Source organism: Pleurodeles waltl, chromosome 2_1 (assembly GCF_031143425.1).
Source record: "Pleurodeles waltl isolate 20211129_DDA chromosome 2_1, aPleWal1.hap1.20221129, whole genome shotgun sequence".
NCBI lineage: Eukaryota > Metazoa > Chordata > Amphibia > Caudata > Salamandridae > Pleurodeles > Pleurodeles waltl.
In genome coordinates this window covers 778,091,467-778,110,951 of record NC_090438.1, presented here as the reverse complement: position 1 = coordinate 778,110,951, position 19,485 = coordinate 778,091,467, and the positions used below count along the sequence as shown (strand labels likewise).

The following is a 19,485-nucleotide window of genomic DNA, read 5'->3' as shown; positions in this document are numbered from 1 at the left end:
GGAGTAAAGGGCCTGAATAGGAGAATGTGTTTTTGGCTGAGCATCTATTAAGGACAGTGATGACGAAGGATGCATTGAATAAAATTATGTGTAAGGTATTGGTCCCCTTGGAGAGTGAATTGTTCTGTTAGCTTGTCTACAGTAAAAAAAAAAGTGGCCCACTTCAAGTACGCCCAAAAAAGATCCCCATTGTTGTATGGTTCACATTTTCCCAGTGTTTCAGATCTCTCTGCAGGGCTGGGCCACGTGGCTGGGAAGTCCCCAAAGGGAAAGAGCTGGTGCACGTGGGGCCACCCGCTTAGTGAGGTGTTGAGCTCGAGAGTAGCTCCACAGAGAAACCTGGAGGAGTCAAGTTTAAGCATGAAGTTCTTGGGTATCTGCCACCAGGAGTCCATTCAGTTCATCAGGGCGGATCAGGTGCACCTCTGTGCATGCCTCTTCAAGGGAAAGTCTAGTTAGTCATCAACTTGACCACTGCCACTGGACATAGAGGAAGTATAGCTCTTCAGCTTAATTCTTGTTCATAGTGTGAGCTTTCCTTCCTCCTTGTGTGTGTGCCCCTTCCTTGGAGGAAGGACACATTACTTGTATCGTATCTTTTTCAAATGCTACTTTCTTCTTTTGTTTAAGCACTCTTTTTTTCTTTCTGATATCGATCCAGCATGGATTGAGAACTAAATGGCCGTATATTTTTTGGGGGGGATCGAGGATGCTGTGTAGCACAGCTAAAGACCAATGGCAAAGCCAATTGGTCTCAAAGTTGAGACCTATTGGTTTTACCAATTCTGGTTAATTCTGGGTTTAAAATGTCACTGATTTTAAATTAAGTTACAAAACTGCCAAAAACAAGCAGTTAAGGGAGATATGGTTGGTTTGTGTATGTGATTGACACTATGATGCATTCCGAGATAGCAACATGCATTATGAATGATCTGCCAAAAAATATGTTGAGTAAAACAGGACATTCCACTTTATTGAGATTTCAGCATGTTAATTTATTACATTGATATGTTGTGTTCTATGCCACCAGACTCAGAAACGTCAAAGGAGGATCATGTGATATCCCACCCAGGGCAAATTTTATCAATTTTCCATTCACATGGTGCCATCAAAACATCCTACTTGAGCATATAAGTACTTTGTGTGGTCATATATTTAGCAGTGTATGACAGATTTAAATACAATTTACACTAAAATGTTTTCAGTAACTCTTATAGTTATTATTATTATTATTATTATTATTACTATTATTATTATCATCATCATCATCATCATCAAAATGATTTATCTTCTTTTCAAATTGTTATCCTCTATGATTCCTGTGCTAGGCCAAAAGCCATGATGCCTGTTGTTACAGGTTTTAAAACCTAAACTTTAATACCTAATAATAATTATTTTGAAAACAAAGTACCAATATTTAAATTTAAATACCTACAATATGACACCTTTAAGATAATAACCTAAAAACACTAAGAAGATACAAATTCTATAATGACCCAATACTAAGCTTAATACTCATCCTAATACCCACACCTGTACCTAATACTAATATTAAGCATAAACCTAATGCTAGCCAGATGTCTAATCCTAGCCCTGACCTGAACTGAACCCTAATACCCTGAACGTTTTTAACCAAGTCTTGCTCCCTGATGCTAGAGAAATGAGAAACCTAAGTCCTGAACATGCGCTTGATTCTTAGGTTGCCTCAGCCTAGTTCTGATTCTGACCCTGAAGTTAATCCTAGCTCTGTGCACAGACAATAGACTGATTCAAAACTTAAACCATGATCCTAAACCCATTATTACCATCATTTTGAATTTCTACAGTATAAAAAAAGAGGCAAATTTAATATTAAATATTTGAAAATAGACTATTTTAACTTTACATTTTTGGCATTTCTGTTTTAGGGGTTTTCATTTTATCAATTACGACTGCATACAGGAACATGTACATAAACTAGCCCTTGAACAAATTTGCTTACTTTTACAATGTGTGTATGTGTTTGTGTGAGTGTGTGTGTGTGTGTGTGTGTGTGTTTGTCCACACCCCCTGTAGGTTATGTTGATATAGAAAGCCATCAAGGAATTTTGTCACCATATCAAATTATGAAACACTGAGGTGACCTGCAATATCCTTTTATCAGTATAATGGGCCCTTTGACATGACCACACTGAGCAACATTCCATCAAATTATTGATTTCTTACCCATTATGAAGGACATCCACTAGGTTCAGGTATGTAGGATGAGTGTGTCATCTGTACTATGAAAATAAACATGTCCATGTGTAATTTACAACCTACTAAAATAAATGAAAGTACATTCCCAATGGAAAAAAAAGAAATGATAAGAAAGAGCTGAAAAATTAGCTCCCTCATTATTGTTTAGGCAATAGTTTTGATTCTGCTCTGTCACCTGACTTCCACACTGCACTGTGACCCCCAAACTGTAACTTAATACCGTACAGAATCAGTGTACTTGCTAGGCTGCAAGTGAGTAATGAGGCCACAACTAGAATGAAATAAGAAAAATAAATGTGGGTTTTAGACCATTATTATTGCAGGCAATTAATATATAAACATATACAGCTCAAACTATTGCTCTATGTAATTTTGTCATATAATGTAAATATACAAAAGAACCCATGCAGTGTGTTGTCTATTACTGTCCCAATGACATGTATATATTGGAATTAACATAACGTGGACCAACAGAGTGCTGTACATTATGTTAGGGTTTGAGGAGGTGACCTACATGTGCATCAAGTGGGGATTACACATATACATTTTACACTCATCACATTTTAGCCACAAGAATATTACATGAGTTGCCCAGAATCACACAATGTTCAGTATAGCACCAGGGCTGGTAATCGAACCAGGGTATTCAAGTTCCCACACCAGTACTTGGAGTCCTAAGCCAATGGTTCCCAACCTTTTGACTTCCATGGACCCGCACTATATCAATACTAGAACCCGGGGACCCCCTCTGAATCATTATTGGAATCTGGGGAACCCCCACTGAGTCATTAATGAAAGCTGGGAACCTAATCTGTTAATATTATTTAATTTTCTCAGCAGTCACGGACCCCCAGAGGAGGCTTCGTGGACCCCCAGGGGTTCCTGGACCACAGGTTGGGAACCACTGCCCTAGGACACATCTCCCTGTCATTCTTTTCCTGATCATATTATGGACTCTGTAACCACGTTTCAGTTCGACCCAACGTGCAAAACTGTTTGATATGAAGCACTCCATTCTTTAGATACTCCTGCTGAAGTTAAAGTATTTTAAGTAGCACACCCCTTTTCTCCTTGAGCCCAAGAAAATGCTACTCAAATAAAATAGTTTATTTTTCTTCTAGTTCTTCACTCGCCATCTCCTAAGCAATGGAAACAGTGCCATACTTTAATTCCTTTCTACATTTAAGGCATGTCACCGTTCTAGCTACTTCGGCAAGAGCAGGCCACTCTTTCCACATAGCCCACTCGAGACAGAAGCACCTGTTCCAAGTGCACTGGACCCCAGAAACGTCATGTCTGACATCTGTCATCAATAACATTATAGGCGTGCACCACCTGCTGCCATTTCCTAATGCGGATTGAGGACAGCTGCAAGCATAACAGTAGGAGCATTATTACATGAAATGTGTACCAGCGCCTAGCATGGACCAAACCCTTTTTTCAGCATTCTTGATGCATGTGTCAAAGGAAATTGGGCAAATAGGCTTTATTATACATTTAGCCTTAACCAAATTAGATAAGGTTTGCACCATGTCAGAAAAGGAGCCCCTCGGGGGAATAATGAAGGCTGCTGCAACCCCTACAGTGCAGAAGATTCCCGCACCTCAAGGGTCCTCCCTCAGCACAGTCTTTGTATATTTGTGAGGCAATCAGTGTAATTAAATTTATAGGAATGCCCATCAAGTTTTCCAAATGGCCCCTTCATCTTCAGTAACACCACTGGAGCAAACCGTTTTTGAACTCTGAAGTTTACCCAACAAGAACTGCAGTAAGTGCATTTTTCTCTATGTTTCATTCATGGAACATTGAAGAAAAGTATCTTTGCTTCATGTATTATTTCATAAGCAGCAAACATAGAACACAACTCCCCTTGCTCCATGTTTGCTCTGATGCAGAATCCTTATGGTTATATGGGATGGACCAAAATCTGTTTGTTCAATTTATTACACAACCAGCAAATTGGTGCAGTATAGGCCGATAGTCATTGCCCCAGTGCAAACTTTAAATACTATAAACCCACAAGGACACAACAGGAGTCATGTCATACTGCACATAACAAAACAAGCGGGGTTCAGTTTAGCTTTAACAATTGAACTGAAATAAAACAAAAACATTTTCACAGACTGACTCTGCAGCAGATAGTTATGCAAAATTGCTTTGTGACAGACTCCAGACTTGGGCTTTTCCTTAATGTGCAATAAATCCCAACATTAACCACGTATGGGTGACTAGGAAGTGTGATGCCACACGTTTATTTCAGATAGGAGGTTTCAGAGGGATTGGCACTGACTGCATTTTCAGTATGGGGTACTCGAATTCCTGATTGACTTCTTGCTTCCTAAATGCTAGACTTTGTTGCCCTAGTTTTAATGGATTCATACTTTACACAAAGTGATGCTACTTGTGTGCTTCTCTCAGTGTGTGTAATGCTAGAAATAATATCAGCTATGTATCTGCCTTTACAAACGGTAACCAAGCATATGGAAAAGTCCTTACCCTGGCCTAAAATGGATGGTCCAGATTGTTACGGCACAGCCCTCTGAACGGGAACACAAGCCCTAGCAATCAAGCTCTACTTCACTGATGATACCAGAAAGAATAAAAATCAACCTGGAATTGCTTGATTTCCATTTAGAGGAGTGGGGCCTGGCAGCTGCACTGAATTGTTCTTAATGGAGAAGGACGAAGGCTGATTTTCAAAAGGTTGGATTGACACCGTAAGCAAAACACAATGGACTGGAATGCAGCCTAGGGTAATTATCTCTGGCTGAATTTAATTTAGCATTCCAGTATTCATTTTCTTCTTAGGTATGCCACACAACTGAAGCTGCACCTCCCTGATGAAGCCTAGAAAGGCGGATATCAATCTGGGCTTGCTTTCACTCTTGTTGAGAAGAACGTGGCCTGGCAATCTGGGATGGACTGTTGCTGCTGGAGCAGAAACAAGGCAGCTTTTCATAAGCTTTGCCTATTTATAGAGTAGCACTGTGAGTAAAAAAATGTGTGACTGGAATGCATCATAGAGTAATACTCAGGAGCTGAGACTACTTCAAGAATTACACCAATCACGTTTTTGTTTTTCTCATTCAAAAGATAAAGTCCGGTTCTGGTTTCTCTACGTCAGGCCTGCAGCGGTTCACACCTCATTGGTGTTTAAGTTCTCATATCACTAATTTGTTTAAAGTACTAATTTGTTTAAAAGACAGAAGTTGACAAATAATTAAAACTATTAATGTCGGACTACCTAGTCTGTAGCATAGAGTTGTTAGCAGTCAATCGGGAGAGTTGCATTCATTACCTGTGACAACTGGCGCATACACAAAGTTGGCAGCCTCTTTCATTAAACGAGACTGAGTGGAAATGAATGGCATAGCACTAGGAGACAATGAAATTACAAATGCTTTGGAAAGGAGACCTCATTTAAAAACACCCTCCCGATAGCACACCAGAGCCTTCACTTGTCTGTCATCACTAGAGAAGAAACACTATCCCCTCCACTATCTCCTCATTGGTGACTGGCCAGGGTTGAGGAATTGGCTATTTTATCACTACAGTAGATCCAGTAGCATAGCAAGGATGCCACAGACCCTGTTCCAAGCAAGAAAATGACCTCTTTTGACTCCTGCTTGAGTTGGAAAATATAGCAATTGTCAGGGTTCAATGAGCCCCAGTCCCCTTTGCACCTGCTGCAACAATGGTAGCTTAGCCCCTGAGTGGTTTGCAGCAGCCTTAAGAGACAAGATGGCAGAAAGAGCTGTAAAAATAAGTGTTGTATAAATTTAAATCAAGTCCAAACCACAGTAGAAGAAAGTTATTAATATAAATCAATAAAGTACATTGTTCCAAACAAGAGAGAGAAAGAAAAGGACACAGGTTCTAAAGACACTTCTAAAATTATAAGCAAGAGCCCTCACACATCCAATGGATGTCATGCTTCAATATAGGGCTAGTTCCTCGTCAGACTGGCCTTGCAAAGCCTGTCAGGCCCCACAAGGAGGCTCTTTGCCAGAGATCTTGATTTTTCAGCGTGCACCGTCAAAACTAAATATTTTATTAGGTATTGAGGATCCCGGTCAAAATTAAAAACACAGGGGAGTGGGATTAGAATAATGTTCCACCACTCTACCAGCCAAAAAAAAGGAACAATCTCCCTTTAGCTATTATATGAGGTCAACATGTTTCGTGCCTAAAAGGTCCATACAGATCACATGGTGCTTCATCAGGACCAAAACAAATTTCTCCTAAGCTATATTACATACCCTAGATGAATTTCACAGTCTGAAGGGTTACAAGTAACTTACATAGAATGCTACACAACTCATGGCCTCAATAGGTGAGAACCCTCCTACATTGAGGACCGGGTTCCTTGGGAAAGTGCGAGCCAAAAGGACTGACGTCAATTACGCATGTCGTCCAATGCCAGAGACCTACCCGCCAACCAAGAAGACCTTGTTAATCTCCCTGTCCCTCTCACATTTGATAGAAAGTTATTAATATTCAGCGCCTTGAAGATATTTTCACAGAATGGTCTCCACTGTCTAATACAAGTAAAGAATTATCGGCTGTGCATGTCAGAGCCACTGGATAAGAAAGCCCATGAGTCACAATGGGTCTAAAGGATGGAAATTCTTCTAGTTTCCCTAGACCAAACACAACCCGGTTATGTGCGTCTGCCACCAGGATATTTGCCTGTCGGTCAAAGGCCACTGCAGTCGCATGCAGCTCAGACGACAGCAGGAGGCCGAAGCCGAAGCTGTCTACCTGGCCGATGAGTTTCAAGGCGCTGCTGAAGATTTTTATCCGTGTAGTGGTGGCATTCCTCCCCGCGGCCTTCAGGTGCTCTATTACAACAATAGCGCCATTGCTTGGACAAACTGCTACTCCCCGCGGGTGACAGAGATTTGTAAAGATTTTCAGGTTCTTCTTCAGCGTCCCTTTTCTGAAGTCAGCCACCACGAGGCAAAGAGCACCAGCGTCGGAGTCCGTTACCAACATTTCATTTTGAGAGTTGATGTCCACACCCCAAGGCAGGCAGAAACTCTCTTTGATGACCAACTTGCTCCTTCCGTTGAAATCAAACACCTTAACGGAACGGTCCCCTGCATCAGTGACCACGATATAGCCGTCCAGAGTGACTGCCACGTCGAGTGCGTATTTGACGTCGCAGCTGAACTCTCCCTTGACCCCAAACTGCTGAATGCACGTGCCAGTGGAGCTCAAGACATTGATTCTTTTCTTTCCATCGTGTGCCACCACCACACAGCCAGAGTTCTGACACACCGCTAGGCCTGTAGGGTTGATTAGCTTCCCCCAGCCTCCAAAGGCGAGGTTAAGCGTGCATCCAGCTGGCGCGAGACTCTCCACGTGGCCTCCCACTGCATCGCCTGCTGCTGAGGGGAAAGGGTCTGTAACCACAGAGCTCAGGATCTCTATGAGGTGCAGCACAGGAAGGCAGTCGCTGGTTTCAGAGGCTCTGCAGGCCTTACGACAGAACGGGCACTCTAGCCTTGGATTCCTGGGCAGGGCTAGAGAGCAAACACATTCCTGACAGATAATGTGGCCACAGGGTAAGTTCCTGGGCCTGTGTTCCTGCTGCTGGCTGAATTTTTCAAAGCAGACTTTGCATTCTAATAGATGGATCTCCGTTTCGTACAGCAGATCCTTCATTGTCCGGATTTGTTTTGACGGACTCGCGGACACTGCCATCGTTTCCTGGAGCGGGGATGGCTGTGCTGCGTAGAGTTGTCTTCCATCTGTGTTGATGACGGCGGACAGTTAAATTTTACACAATGAAAAGCATCACGGTACGTGCTCTGCCGATGACACAGCATTTACTGCAGTATGTAGGATATGTGTTGACTTTTGCTGCCCTCTGGTGGAGATTGAAAAAATGCACCGAATTGCAGCCAAATGCTGTTATTACGGACATAAGGAGGTTGTCATTCTGTAACGAATATGAATTGTACGATTTGCTAAAGAAAATAATAAAGTTAGTTTTTGTTAACCTTACCTTTATGGCTGTTTCCTTTTCCTCTTAACTGGTCAAGAAGTAAAATGTGCAGCAGTCCTGGAGTTATTAGCTACATTGCATCAAGAAAGCTTAAAGTGAAATTCCAGAAAAAAGTTATGACGAAAGGAACATTAACAAAGCCAATAGGTGTCGCCTATGTGAGAGCTATTGGTTTCACAAATACCTTTTAGCCATGGTGTAGAGCAGCGCAGCTGTTGTGTAGCATGGTAAAAAAGTTACAATAAAAAGGCGTTGTAATCCTTTTTTTACCTTCCTGTGTCAGTGTTTTTTTTAAAACAAATTTTATAACACTTTTTAAAATATCTTTAAGCCATACTGCTCCACAACCTGGCTAAAAGGCACTGGCAACGCCAATAGCTCTCAAATGAACCTGACCTGGCTTGTGCCTCAAACGGGTCACAAAGCCTGAATGGTCTTAGTTAGATGAAACAAAAGTAGGCCAATCACAGGGTGAGCCAGTGCCTTCCCAGCCTGTGTACCTGCTAATGACTATGCTACGCATGGAGCTCAATAAAACATGTCTTTATTATTCTGCATGTAACTGAGAACTCAACATTCTAAACCAAGCTTTCATTGCATTCTGCTCTAACAACTACGTCACACTTCTATGGAGTCCATTTGGAGCCAGAAGGGTTCCGTCATAAAACTCGCAAGACACTACGGGCCAGATGTATCAAACTTTTTTGCATTCGCATTCGCATAAAAATCATTTTACTCTCTTTTCATTCCTGGAGACAGTGCCTACGCAGTGCGGACCTATATACTGACGCCCTACCTGAGCTCTGCAATGCCAGCAGAGAGGAGGTACAATGCTGCACACAGGGCAACCCGAAGTGTGGTGGAGAGGACCTTTGGACTGCTGAAGAGCCGCTTCAGGTGCATCCATAAGAGTGGAGGTGCACTACAGTACAGCCCATTGACGACCTGCAAAATTGTGGCTACATGTGCTATGTTGCACAACATTGTAATGACAAGGGGCATACCTGTAGAACCCACGGAACCGGACTCAGATGAGGATGGTGATCCCTTACCACCCATTCACCAAGTAGACAGGAGCAGTACAGCAGAGGGCAGACAAAGACGTGCTGACATCACGTGCAACCATTTCAGATGTAAGTAATGACTACACCACTTCAATTTTATGTATTTCTGTAGTTAGCATCTTTATTACCTTGACTTATGTGTCAATAGGACATAGCTATGCACTATAGGCAAACATGTGCAAGTAACAGTGTCACACTATTAGCATCATAGTATAACTTAATTGCTACATGTTAAGGTAGTTCCCTGTAGCCCTCAACATTACTTCCTACGTCCATGCACTCCACTTGAGTGTTCAGTGGCCTCACTTGCACCTCTTGTTGCGGGTTCCAAGACAGTACTGTGTCTGGTACTGCGACACCTAGGATCCATCACAGGGGCTGTAAGACTGCTGAGGCTAGAGGGCTCCTCACTATCCCCCCACCAAGTTTGCTATTTGCAGCACTGCATGCTGTCTGCATTGCATCCAGAACATTGGTTATTTGCACCAATCCGTGTGCAACGTCCCGACTGCAATGTGCCAACTCCACCTGTATGCCCACAGCACGTCGTGATATCAAGGCAGTTGAGCTAGCGAGCTGATTGACCAATCTGCAGAACCCATCAAACGTTCCCATAAATTGGTGATGGCGCCTACGGTGGCTGACTAGCTCCTGCTGAATCTCAGTGCAGACTTCCCTAATGGCGTTTGTCAACTCCTTTGTGTTTTCGGCTGCTGTTTGCTGTCCCTCATTCAGAGAATCTAACTGCTTGTGCATGGATCCCATGTTTTCATTGAGTGCATCCACCTGCTTGTGCAGTACTCCCATATTGTCATTGTGAGACACCAACAGCCTGTTCATCGACTTCATGTGTTTGCATTGCAGGTGCTGCACTTTCAGCATGGAAGCTTCAAGGCCGCCAAAGATTGATGGGCCCTCTCCTTCATCTGTGCACTGTCTGCCTGCATCGTGACGCCTCCTGAGGGGAGTTGACTGACACTAGGGCAGGGACTGCTGTCTTCCTGTGGATCTAGCCTCTGTGGGTGTTGTGTGTACTTCATCTGGCATTTCATCTGAGTCCAGGTTATACTCTGGGAGAGGTAACACCCTTGCCCTGGGTCTAGTTGGTGCAATACTGAAGGACTCACTGGTGTTTGAGTCGGACTGTGGCTGTGTTTCAACATCCCCCACATTTCCACCTTCTGCTGCGTCAGGGCCCAAGACATCTACAACGACAATGTACAACATGTCATTTATGTATATTTCACAAAATGTTGCACAATAGTAATGAATATACACTAACATCGTATCACTGTGAGTTGTTTGTGTTTTGTTTCTCTGTGTGGCTGTACACTAACTTGCTATATATGTGGGATTAGCACTTTAGGGATGTGGACTACCACTCCCATGAGGCATTGTTGCGTTGTATGTAAGATGTGGCATGGACTATTTATCACAACTCATCGAGTTAATAGCTATTTTCTAAGGGGCATTTCTACATGCACATATAGGGATACACATCATTACTACCCTTCCCTTTGCTGGTGCTGGGTGTCCCTGAGGTGTCAATGTCAGTGACATCACTGACAGCTTCAGGAAGCAGTGTGGACTCCACCATATCTTCCATTGGTGTAGACGGAGTCTGGGTGGGTGGTCCTCCTCCGGTGCTCCTTGCCTCCTTTAGCCTGCTGGCCACCCTCTCTTTGTCACAGGAACGCAAGTCATACCATCGCTTCCGTATCTCCTCAACAAAGCCCTGCGCAACACCCACTGTGCATATTTTGGTCTGGATTTCTGACCACAGTTTCCTTTTCCTCTTCTCACTTTCAGGTACCTGGAGTGAGTTCTTCCCAAAATGTTTGTCGTGGTTCCTTACCACCTCCTCAGTGAGCACCTCCAATTCCTGCTCACTGAATTTGAGCTTGCGCTTCCTGTCTCCTTTTTCCTTCACCTTCCCATGAATGGCCATATTGCTGTTTGGTCCTGGCTGGCTCACACAGCTGCCTCCCTGGTGCTGGTCTGTGTCTCTCTGCCTGTACCTGTTGGTGTGGCTCCTGGAAACAGCATGGGCTGACTCACTTCCTGGTTGTGATGTCATCAGCCTGTTCAGGTTTGCCGTTTTCGCAATTTGCGATTTTCAAATACCGATTCGCTAATTTTTTTGCGATTCTGTATTTGCAACTTACAAATTGCATTTGCGAATTTTAAGTAATCGCTATTACCGACTCGCAATTTTGATACATCCCAGTTTGCATTTCTAAAATAGCAATTTTTAAAAATTCACTATTTAATAAATGAGAACCGGGAGCTTGATACATCTGGCCCTCCATCTCCCCCTCTGTTAAATAAAAAAGTACTTTTATTTTACACGTATGTAAAATAAAATATATATATGTATATAAGTATATATATGTATATAAGCATTTACAACTACATGTGTTCAATCAACCTTCTTGGCACTTTGATCAGTCGACCTGATCTGGTTACTTAAAGCTGGGAACTGTCATCTTCAGTGTCAGAGATTTTTGAAGACGGTGAAGAGGTCTGACTTCTCAAGTTCAGTCTTTCCTTCACCATCTTGATTTGAAGACCGAGGAATCAAAGGCCTAAAGTGAGTAGAGTCTCTAATAACAGACTTCCCAGGACACTGGGCAGTCACCATGTGTTCCTTGGTAGACACCACATAGCCGTTCATCATCATATGGAGCATGAAATGTCCTCCTTCGCATCTGTCGAGCGATCACTAAATCTCTTCTCTTGAAAGTAATATTCTTTACATGGCACCTATGGTCCACATAGGCTTTCAGTTTCTGCTTGTTAACCAAGGCCCATATTTATACTCTGTCTGCGCCGGATTTGCGTCAATATTTTTGATGAAACTCCAGCGCAACTATCCATATTTATACTTTGATGCTAGACCCGCCTGGCATCAAAAATATGGAGTTAACGTCATTTTAAGGATGCGTGAAACCACCTTGCGTCAATGAGATGCAAGATAGGCGTTCCCATCCAAAAAATGACTCAAACACCCTAGTGACATATTTATCCAACAGGGCAAAAATGACACACGGGCAGGAGGCGGGACCGAAAAATGACGCTAAACCGAATTTGCATCAAATTTTAATGCCTGGGTCAGGGCAGGCGGTAAAATGAGGCAAGCACACCACTACTTAAGGAAAACACACACAAGCAACATTACAGACCAACAGAACAACATGGAGGTTCTACTGATGCAGTTTGCAAGCCAAGCACAGGACCAACGGCGGCAGTCACCACCACCCCAACGTGGCCCAGAAAGGCAACGCAGAAGGCAGGAGAGACTTTTCAGAAACAGGACAACCCTCCATGGCCTCAGGGAACAGGACATCATTCGGAGGTATAGACTCAACTGGCAAGCCATAAACAGCTGCTGCGCCATATTGAACAACAACTAACAGCTAGCCTGCAGACACCACACAACATACCACCGGTGACCAAGCTGCTAGCTGTCCTACATATGTTGGCAAGTGGCTCCTTCCAGACAACGGGTGCCCTGGTCGCTGGGGTATCACAGCCCTCATTATTGGCTTTGCTGCCCAAGGTGTTAGATGCCATAATCTCCCTCACACCCGGCATATCAGCTTCCTCAACACCCAGCAAAAGCAGCAGGACATAAAACAGGGGTTTTATCAAATCCATGGCTTCCTGCATGTGCTCCGTGTAATTGACTGCACCCATGTCCAGATCGTCCCACCTGCAGCAACAGAGCACCTATTCAGGAACAGAAAGCACACACATTCTATCAATGTGCAGGCCATAGTTGACCACCAGGGATTGTTCACAAACATCTTGGCCAAGTATCCTGGGAGTGTCCGTGACTCATTCATATTCCAACACAGCAGGATCAATCAGCACTTCCAGGATGGACAATATGGTAATGGCCTTCTTGTCGGTAAGTCAATAAACGTAGCAATATACACACAGCACAACAACCCTGTAGGATACACAAGACACACACCACTACATTGACACGTGGGCAGGGTGACACTGAGGTGTCACACTAGTAGTTATGTTGTACACCCTGACACAATGGGATACACACCTCTGGACAAATGACGGCTGCCACAAACATTAGCTGCCACTCTATAGCACCAAAGGACCAATGTCAAAGCCCACAGTGACAATGACATGGCCTGCACTGTAAGTACAACTTGGAAGATGAACCATTTACAATTACATTAGGCCACATAGTCAATCGGCCACCCTCCAAGCAGTATGTAGCGTGGAAGAGGTGTGGAATGTGTGTTGCAGCAGATCTAACATCATGAGACACATCGCATGATGATGCAGACTCACTTGTAGCTGACACGGAAATACTGAGGCAGTCCCAACATCATACATCACTCCTGAGGTGCCCTTTTTAGGTTGCAATAAGGAAGTGGACTGTGCTATGAACACATATTGATGTGCCACCAATGCAAACTGCACACTGTTGCACACACTGAAAGAGACAATTGTCAATTGTTATAAATGGGGTCTTTGGTTGGCAGTCAGGTTACCCCCTGTCCAAGCAAGGACCCTCCCTCTAGTCAGGATAAGTCACACATCAGTCAAATTATCCTGTGCCCTCTCTCGGGTAGCTTGGCACTGAGCGGTTGTGGTTAACTTAGAAGGCAATGTGTAAAGTATTTGTGCAATAAATCATTCAAAAACACAGTAAAACACTACAAAAATATACCACACAGTGTTTAGAAAAATATAGAATATTGATCTGGTTAAAGTTAAATGCAGGTCAAAACGATCAAGATTCAATAATTACACGTGGAAAATTTCACTTTAGAAAATGATAAAGGAGTCTTTTAGTTCTTAAAGTACCTGATACCTCAATCTGTCTCTCCCAGGGCCAGAAGGGATTTCCTCCCATTACCAGGTGTATGTCTCCATAGGCCAGACCCCAAATCCTCTTCAGGGATCCTGTGTGCTACTAGAGTGAGCTCATACACCTCAAACCACTTGTCTATGTCATCTCCGTCTCTGAAGTCAGGTACCAAATCTCTGGGTGGGTTGACCTCTTTCTCTGCACTGGACATTGTAGTTTTGCTGCCACTACTGGACTCTACTTGCTGTGCTTTTAAGTCCAGTTCCTTCAGACTCGGTTCATGAGCCAACAAGATTTTTCTTTCTGCTAACGCCCTCTCAGCCTCAGCTCTTCTCTCCTCTGCCAGGGCTCTGTCAGCCTCAGCTCGTCTCTCCTCTGCAGCCAGTTGAGCTAGCTGCAGCCTCAGGTCCTCTCAGCCTGTCTGTCCCTAAGCTCCTCAGGGGACAAGGCACAGGAGGAGACACTGCTTTCCGCATATGATCCAGTAAGGGACTCCCTCTCTGTGGATTCCCTTTTTTCCTCTGGAGCCACTGCTAAGTCATTTTTCTCATCCTCCTCATTACCCTTCTCAGGGCCATCACCCCTTTGGTTCTTTGCTGCCCGTTCGTCTTCCCAGGCAAGCTTCCTCAAAGGCTACAAAGGCATCCTGCAGTTCATGATCTCTTTGACACAGTCAGCCCTCCATCTTTGCAAAGCTCCCTCAACTCAGCCTTGGTGAGGGCTTTAATGGGGACAAGGTCTAATTTGTCGTAGTCTTCTGTAAAGCTGGAATCCATTTCCAAGCTGTTCCAAGGTATCACAGGCACAACACAAAGTTCCAAGTTTACGAAGAAGAGGTAGGATTCAAGTTTGAAAAAAAAGACCAATGGAGAGAAAAAAGGAGAAAGCAACTTGTAATGACCTTTAACTGTTGGAAGGTAGTGTACACATAGCTATTGTACGTTACTGCACAAACACGAGCCCTATCCTCACCGCTGATCACCAATGTTAGAAATGGGGCCTTTGGTTGGCAGTCAGGTTACCCCCTGTCCAAGCTAGGATCCTCTCTCTAGTCAGGGTAAGTCACACACAATCCAAATTATCCTGTGACCACCCTCTAGTAGTTTAGCACTGAGCAGTCAGGCTTAACTTAGAAGGCAATGTGTAAAGTATTTGCACAATAAATCATTCAATAACACAGTAAAACACACAAAAAAATATACCACACAGTGTTTAGAAAAATATTAAATATTTATCTGGTTAAATGCAGGTCAAAACAATCAAGATTCAATAATTACACGTTGAAATATCCCATTAGAAAATGATAAAGGAGTCTTTTAGTTCTTAAAGTACCTGGTTTGCGTTCAAATTCTCCGCAGGGGACCGCAGAGGAGGAGATGCGTGGAAATGGGGAGGTGTGCGTTGATTTTTCTGGAGCGCAGAGACCATGTGTCATTGAGGTTTCACGCAGGGCAGACTTTGCATTGTTTTCCGGCGTGTAGACAGGGATCCTCTTCAGGTTGCGGGGTTTTTGGACGCTCCGGGGACGATGTGTTGAAATCCTAGGCGCGCAGGACAAAGGCGATGCGTGGAAATTTCTGACGCACGGCAGGCGCTGCATCGATTCCTCTCAGGAAGTTGGGCTGCATCGTTCCGGGTCGGCTTTGGTCGATCCAATGGGCCGTGCGTCGAAGTTCCATTTGCAACGCTGGTGCTATGTCGATCTCCTACTTAGGTAGCCGGGCTGCGTCGATCCGGTTCGGCGTGTGGTGATTTTCTCACCGCAATGCAGGCTGTGCGTCATTTCTTGCAGGCTGTTCGTCAATTTTTGCCACACTAGGAGTTCTTTGCAGAAATTAAGTCTTTTTGGTCCTGAGACTTCAAGGAACAGGAGGCAAGCTCTAGCCAAGCCCCTGGAGAGCACTTCTCAGCAGAGCCAGAGGGCAGCAAGGCAGCAAGGCAACAGCAGGGCAACAGTCCTTTGCAGAAAAGCAGTCAGGTGAGTCCTTTGGGCAGCCAGGCAGTTCCTCTTGGCAGGTTGCAGGTTTTGGTTCAGGGTTTCTTCTCCATTGGTATCTTGTCCAGAAGTGTCTGTTGAAGTGTCTGAGTTGGTAGAGCCAGAGGCCCTGTTTAAATACCAAAATGCGCCTTTGAAGTGGGGGAGACTTCAAAGAGTGGCTTAGAAGTGCACAATGTCCCCTTTTAGTTCCATCCTGTCTGCTAGGCTCCCAGTAGGGGGTGTGACAGTCCTTTGTGTGAGGGAGGCTACTGTCCTTTGATATGTAAGTGTCAGACCCTCCACCCTCCCAGCCCAGGAAGACCCATTCAGTATGCAGATGTGTGCAAGAGTGACTGAGCATCCTGTGTTTGGGTTGTCTAAGTGAATGCACAAGGGAGCTGTCAACTAAACCTAGCCAGGCGTGGATTGTAAGGCACAGAAGGATTTAAGAGTAGAGAAATGCTCACTTTCTAAAAGAAGCATTTCTAAAATAGTAATCTAAACTCCAACTTCACCAGTAAGCAGAACTTTCTATTACCATTCTGGCCATACTAAATATGACCTGGCTACTCCTTTCAGATCAGGATCTACCACTCAAACAGTATATGAGGGTAGCCCTAATGCTATCTAAGGAGCAGGCCTCACAGCAGTGTAAAACAAATTTAGGAGTTTTACACTACCAGGACATATAGAACACACATGTTCATCATCCGGCCGTTTACCTACATAGCACCCTGCCCTATGGGCTACCTGGGGCCTACCTTAGGGGTGACTTATATATAGAAAAAGGGGAGTTTAAGGCTTGGCAATTACTTTTAAATGCCAAGTCGAAGTGGCAGTGAAACTGCACACACAGGCCCTGTAATAGCAGGCCTGAGACATGGTTAGGGGGCTACTTATGTGGGTGGCACACCCAGTGCTGTAGCCCACTAGTAGCATTTAATTTACAGGCCCCGGGGAACATATAGTGCACTTGACTAGGGACTTACAAGTAAATTAAAAAAGCCAATTGGGTATGAGCCAATGTCACCATGTTTTAAGAGAGCATATTCACTTTAGCACTAATTAGCAGTGGTAAAGTGCGCAGGGTCCTAAAGACAGCAAAAGGGAGGTCAGAAAAATAGGAGGAGGAAGGCAAATGTTTGGGGGTGACCCTGCAGAAAGGCCATTTCCAACATCCATCAAAATAGCATATGTACACGGAGATGGCCCCTCCTGCACAGACACATCCACCTCCACGAGGCAGTTAGCCAGGTCCCCTGGAGCAAGTTCAGTAGTGTAGGTGCACGGTTGCACATGAGCTACTGGCAGAGGGAACAACAAAGGCTTGCCTAGAAACAAGTCACATATGGGACAATTGTGCATTGTCAATTCTGAACAGCTCAATGCTGCCAACTTATGGAGATGTGTTGTGCATTGTCTCCTACCCAATTCAAAGGGCCTCTGTGTCGCATTTCATCTGCAATGACATATGTCTAAATGGATGGGATGTCCAGGCCATGCAGTGCAACCATGTTACCACCACATATGAATCCATTGTGTTTGTGGATGTATCATGTCCCTTCCAGTGAAAGCACACTGAAACAAGTGGGACACTACACAACGCATAGTACATACATACTGACCAACAGTTCGGAAACCAAAACATAGATCCCAGGTCCATGAGCCAAGCAGAAGTTGTCACGTCAAACAACCCAGTGCAGAGAAGACCTCACAGAAGCCCAGGAACTCACACAATACCACAAACACATATGAGTCACAGACGATGCACGATATCAACTGCCATGCTACATGGCATTCCTGTTGCAAGCACTAACAAAATACCCACTCCTATTATCTTTTTCAGCGGATCAGGGTTATGGGATCCAGCCATGGATCATGACCCCATTCCCCAACACATGCACAGCAGCAGAGCGTGCCTATAATGAGGCATATTGGAGGACATGCACCATTGTGGAAAGGACTTTTGCCATCCTGAAGTCCACATTCAGGTGCCTGGACATCACAGGAGGCAGCCTCCAATATACCCCCACATTGTGTGTAAACTTATACTGACCTATGCTATCCTGTACAACATTTGTGTGAGGATAAACATCCCATTATTTGAGCCGAACCAAGAACTGCCTGAGGAGGAGGAGGATGGTGGCAGGGAAAATGAGGGGGAAGAGCAGAACACAGCTACAGGAATGCGCCACAGACAGCAAATTGTGCACAACGTTTTCACTTAATAGTCACTATACACACCCTGTTAAGATATGTAAATAAACACATTACTTAATCACACAATCCTGCTCTGGTGTCTTCATTCTTTATCACATGTACCTTAGGAATGTGAGTATTACCTCAGGGAACATGTTACAAAGACAAATCCGACTACTTTTGATGCAACATCACATGTGATGCGTATGATTGTACAGCAAACATCACACAAATATCAAAAATACTCATCTCTTGAATGTCACATATGAAGGACACAATCAATGGGTCACATCCACGCTGCCAACATGGTCAACCTTAGCACCTGACACACAACTATGACATCTCCAATCATAAGGTAAATAAGGGCCCCATACATGAGGCAGTGGATGTGAAATATCAGAAGTACAGGAATGCATGAACAGACCCCTGACATTACTAAGTGTGACACTTGCAATGTGTGAAAGGAGCTTGTGTGACAAGGGGGGCATCATTTGTGACAATGGATAGCATGATTGTTTCGGGTATAACAAACAAGGTTCACAACACATGCCCTGCGCAGTCCATCCCTGGAAATCAGTTCTGACACTGCAATGGAGCCCAATCCTGACACAGGGAACACATGCACTCACACTTGGACTGGACACTTCTGTGAAATTCACATCTGAAAATACGTGAACACATGCAGCCATGGCAGCAAGTCCACCACAGCAACACAAGTAACATAGCTAATTGTAATGAGTCAAACTGATGTGTACCAAACATTTTATGGGCGGAATTTAGACAGTGTCTCAAACACAGTACATACCAAACATGTACACATGTCAGACATTTGTGTAGTCCACACACAAGTCACCATGAACTCATAACCAACAATTAATGACCTATGAGGGGTAACATGTCCTACAAAGCACTCATCAGCCATCCTCAATGATACCTGAGTTTTGTTTGTCGTCTGAAATTTAATGTCCCCTAAGTCAATCAACTACACACATCACATGAGTCAACACATGTTACAAACACATACCATAACTGTTGTAGATCACTGATTGCCATCAGATGTAGATACACATTTGGCACACATTCATACAGTTGCATGATGTCCAAAGTATTGCATGCCGTTCCTTCAGAAAGACACACATTGTTGTTACAGTTCATTCAC

General features: G+C 44.0%; 1 protein-coding gene across 1 annotated transcript; it reads right to left on the bottom strand.

Annotated features, from left to right (window-relative positions):
- Positions 1 to 973: 973 nt before the first annotated feature.
- On the bottom strand, positions 974 to 8,028 carry LOC138268560 (E3 ubiquitin-protein ligase NHLRC1-like). The gene has a single exon (XM_069218318.1). It carries the CDS (start codon positions 7,942 to 7,944, stop codon positions 6,736 to 6,738), a length of 1,209 nt encoding a protein of 402 aa, XP_069074419.1. The 5' UTR covers positions 7,945 to 8,028; the 3' UTR covers positions 974 to 6,735.
- Between the last annotated feature and the right edge of the window lie 11,457 nt (positions 8,029 to 19,485).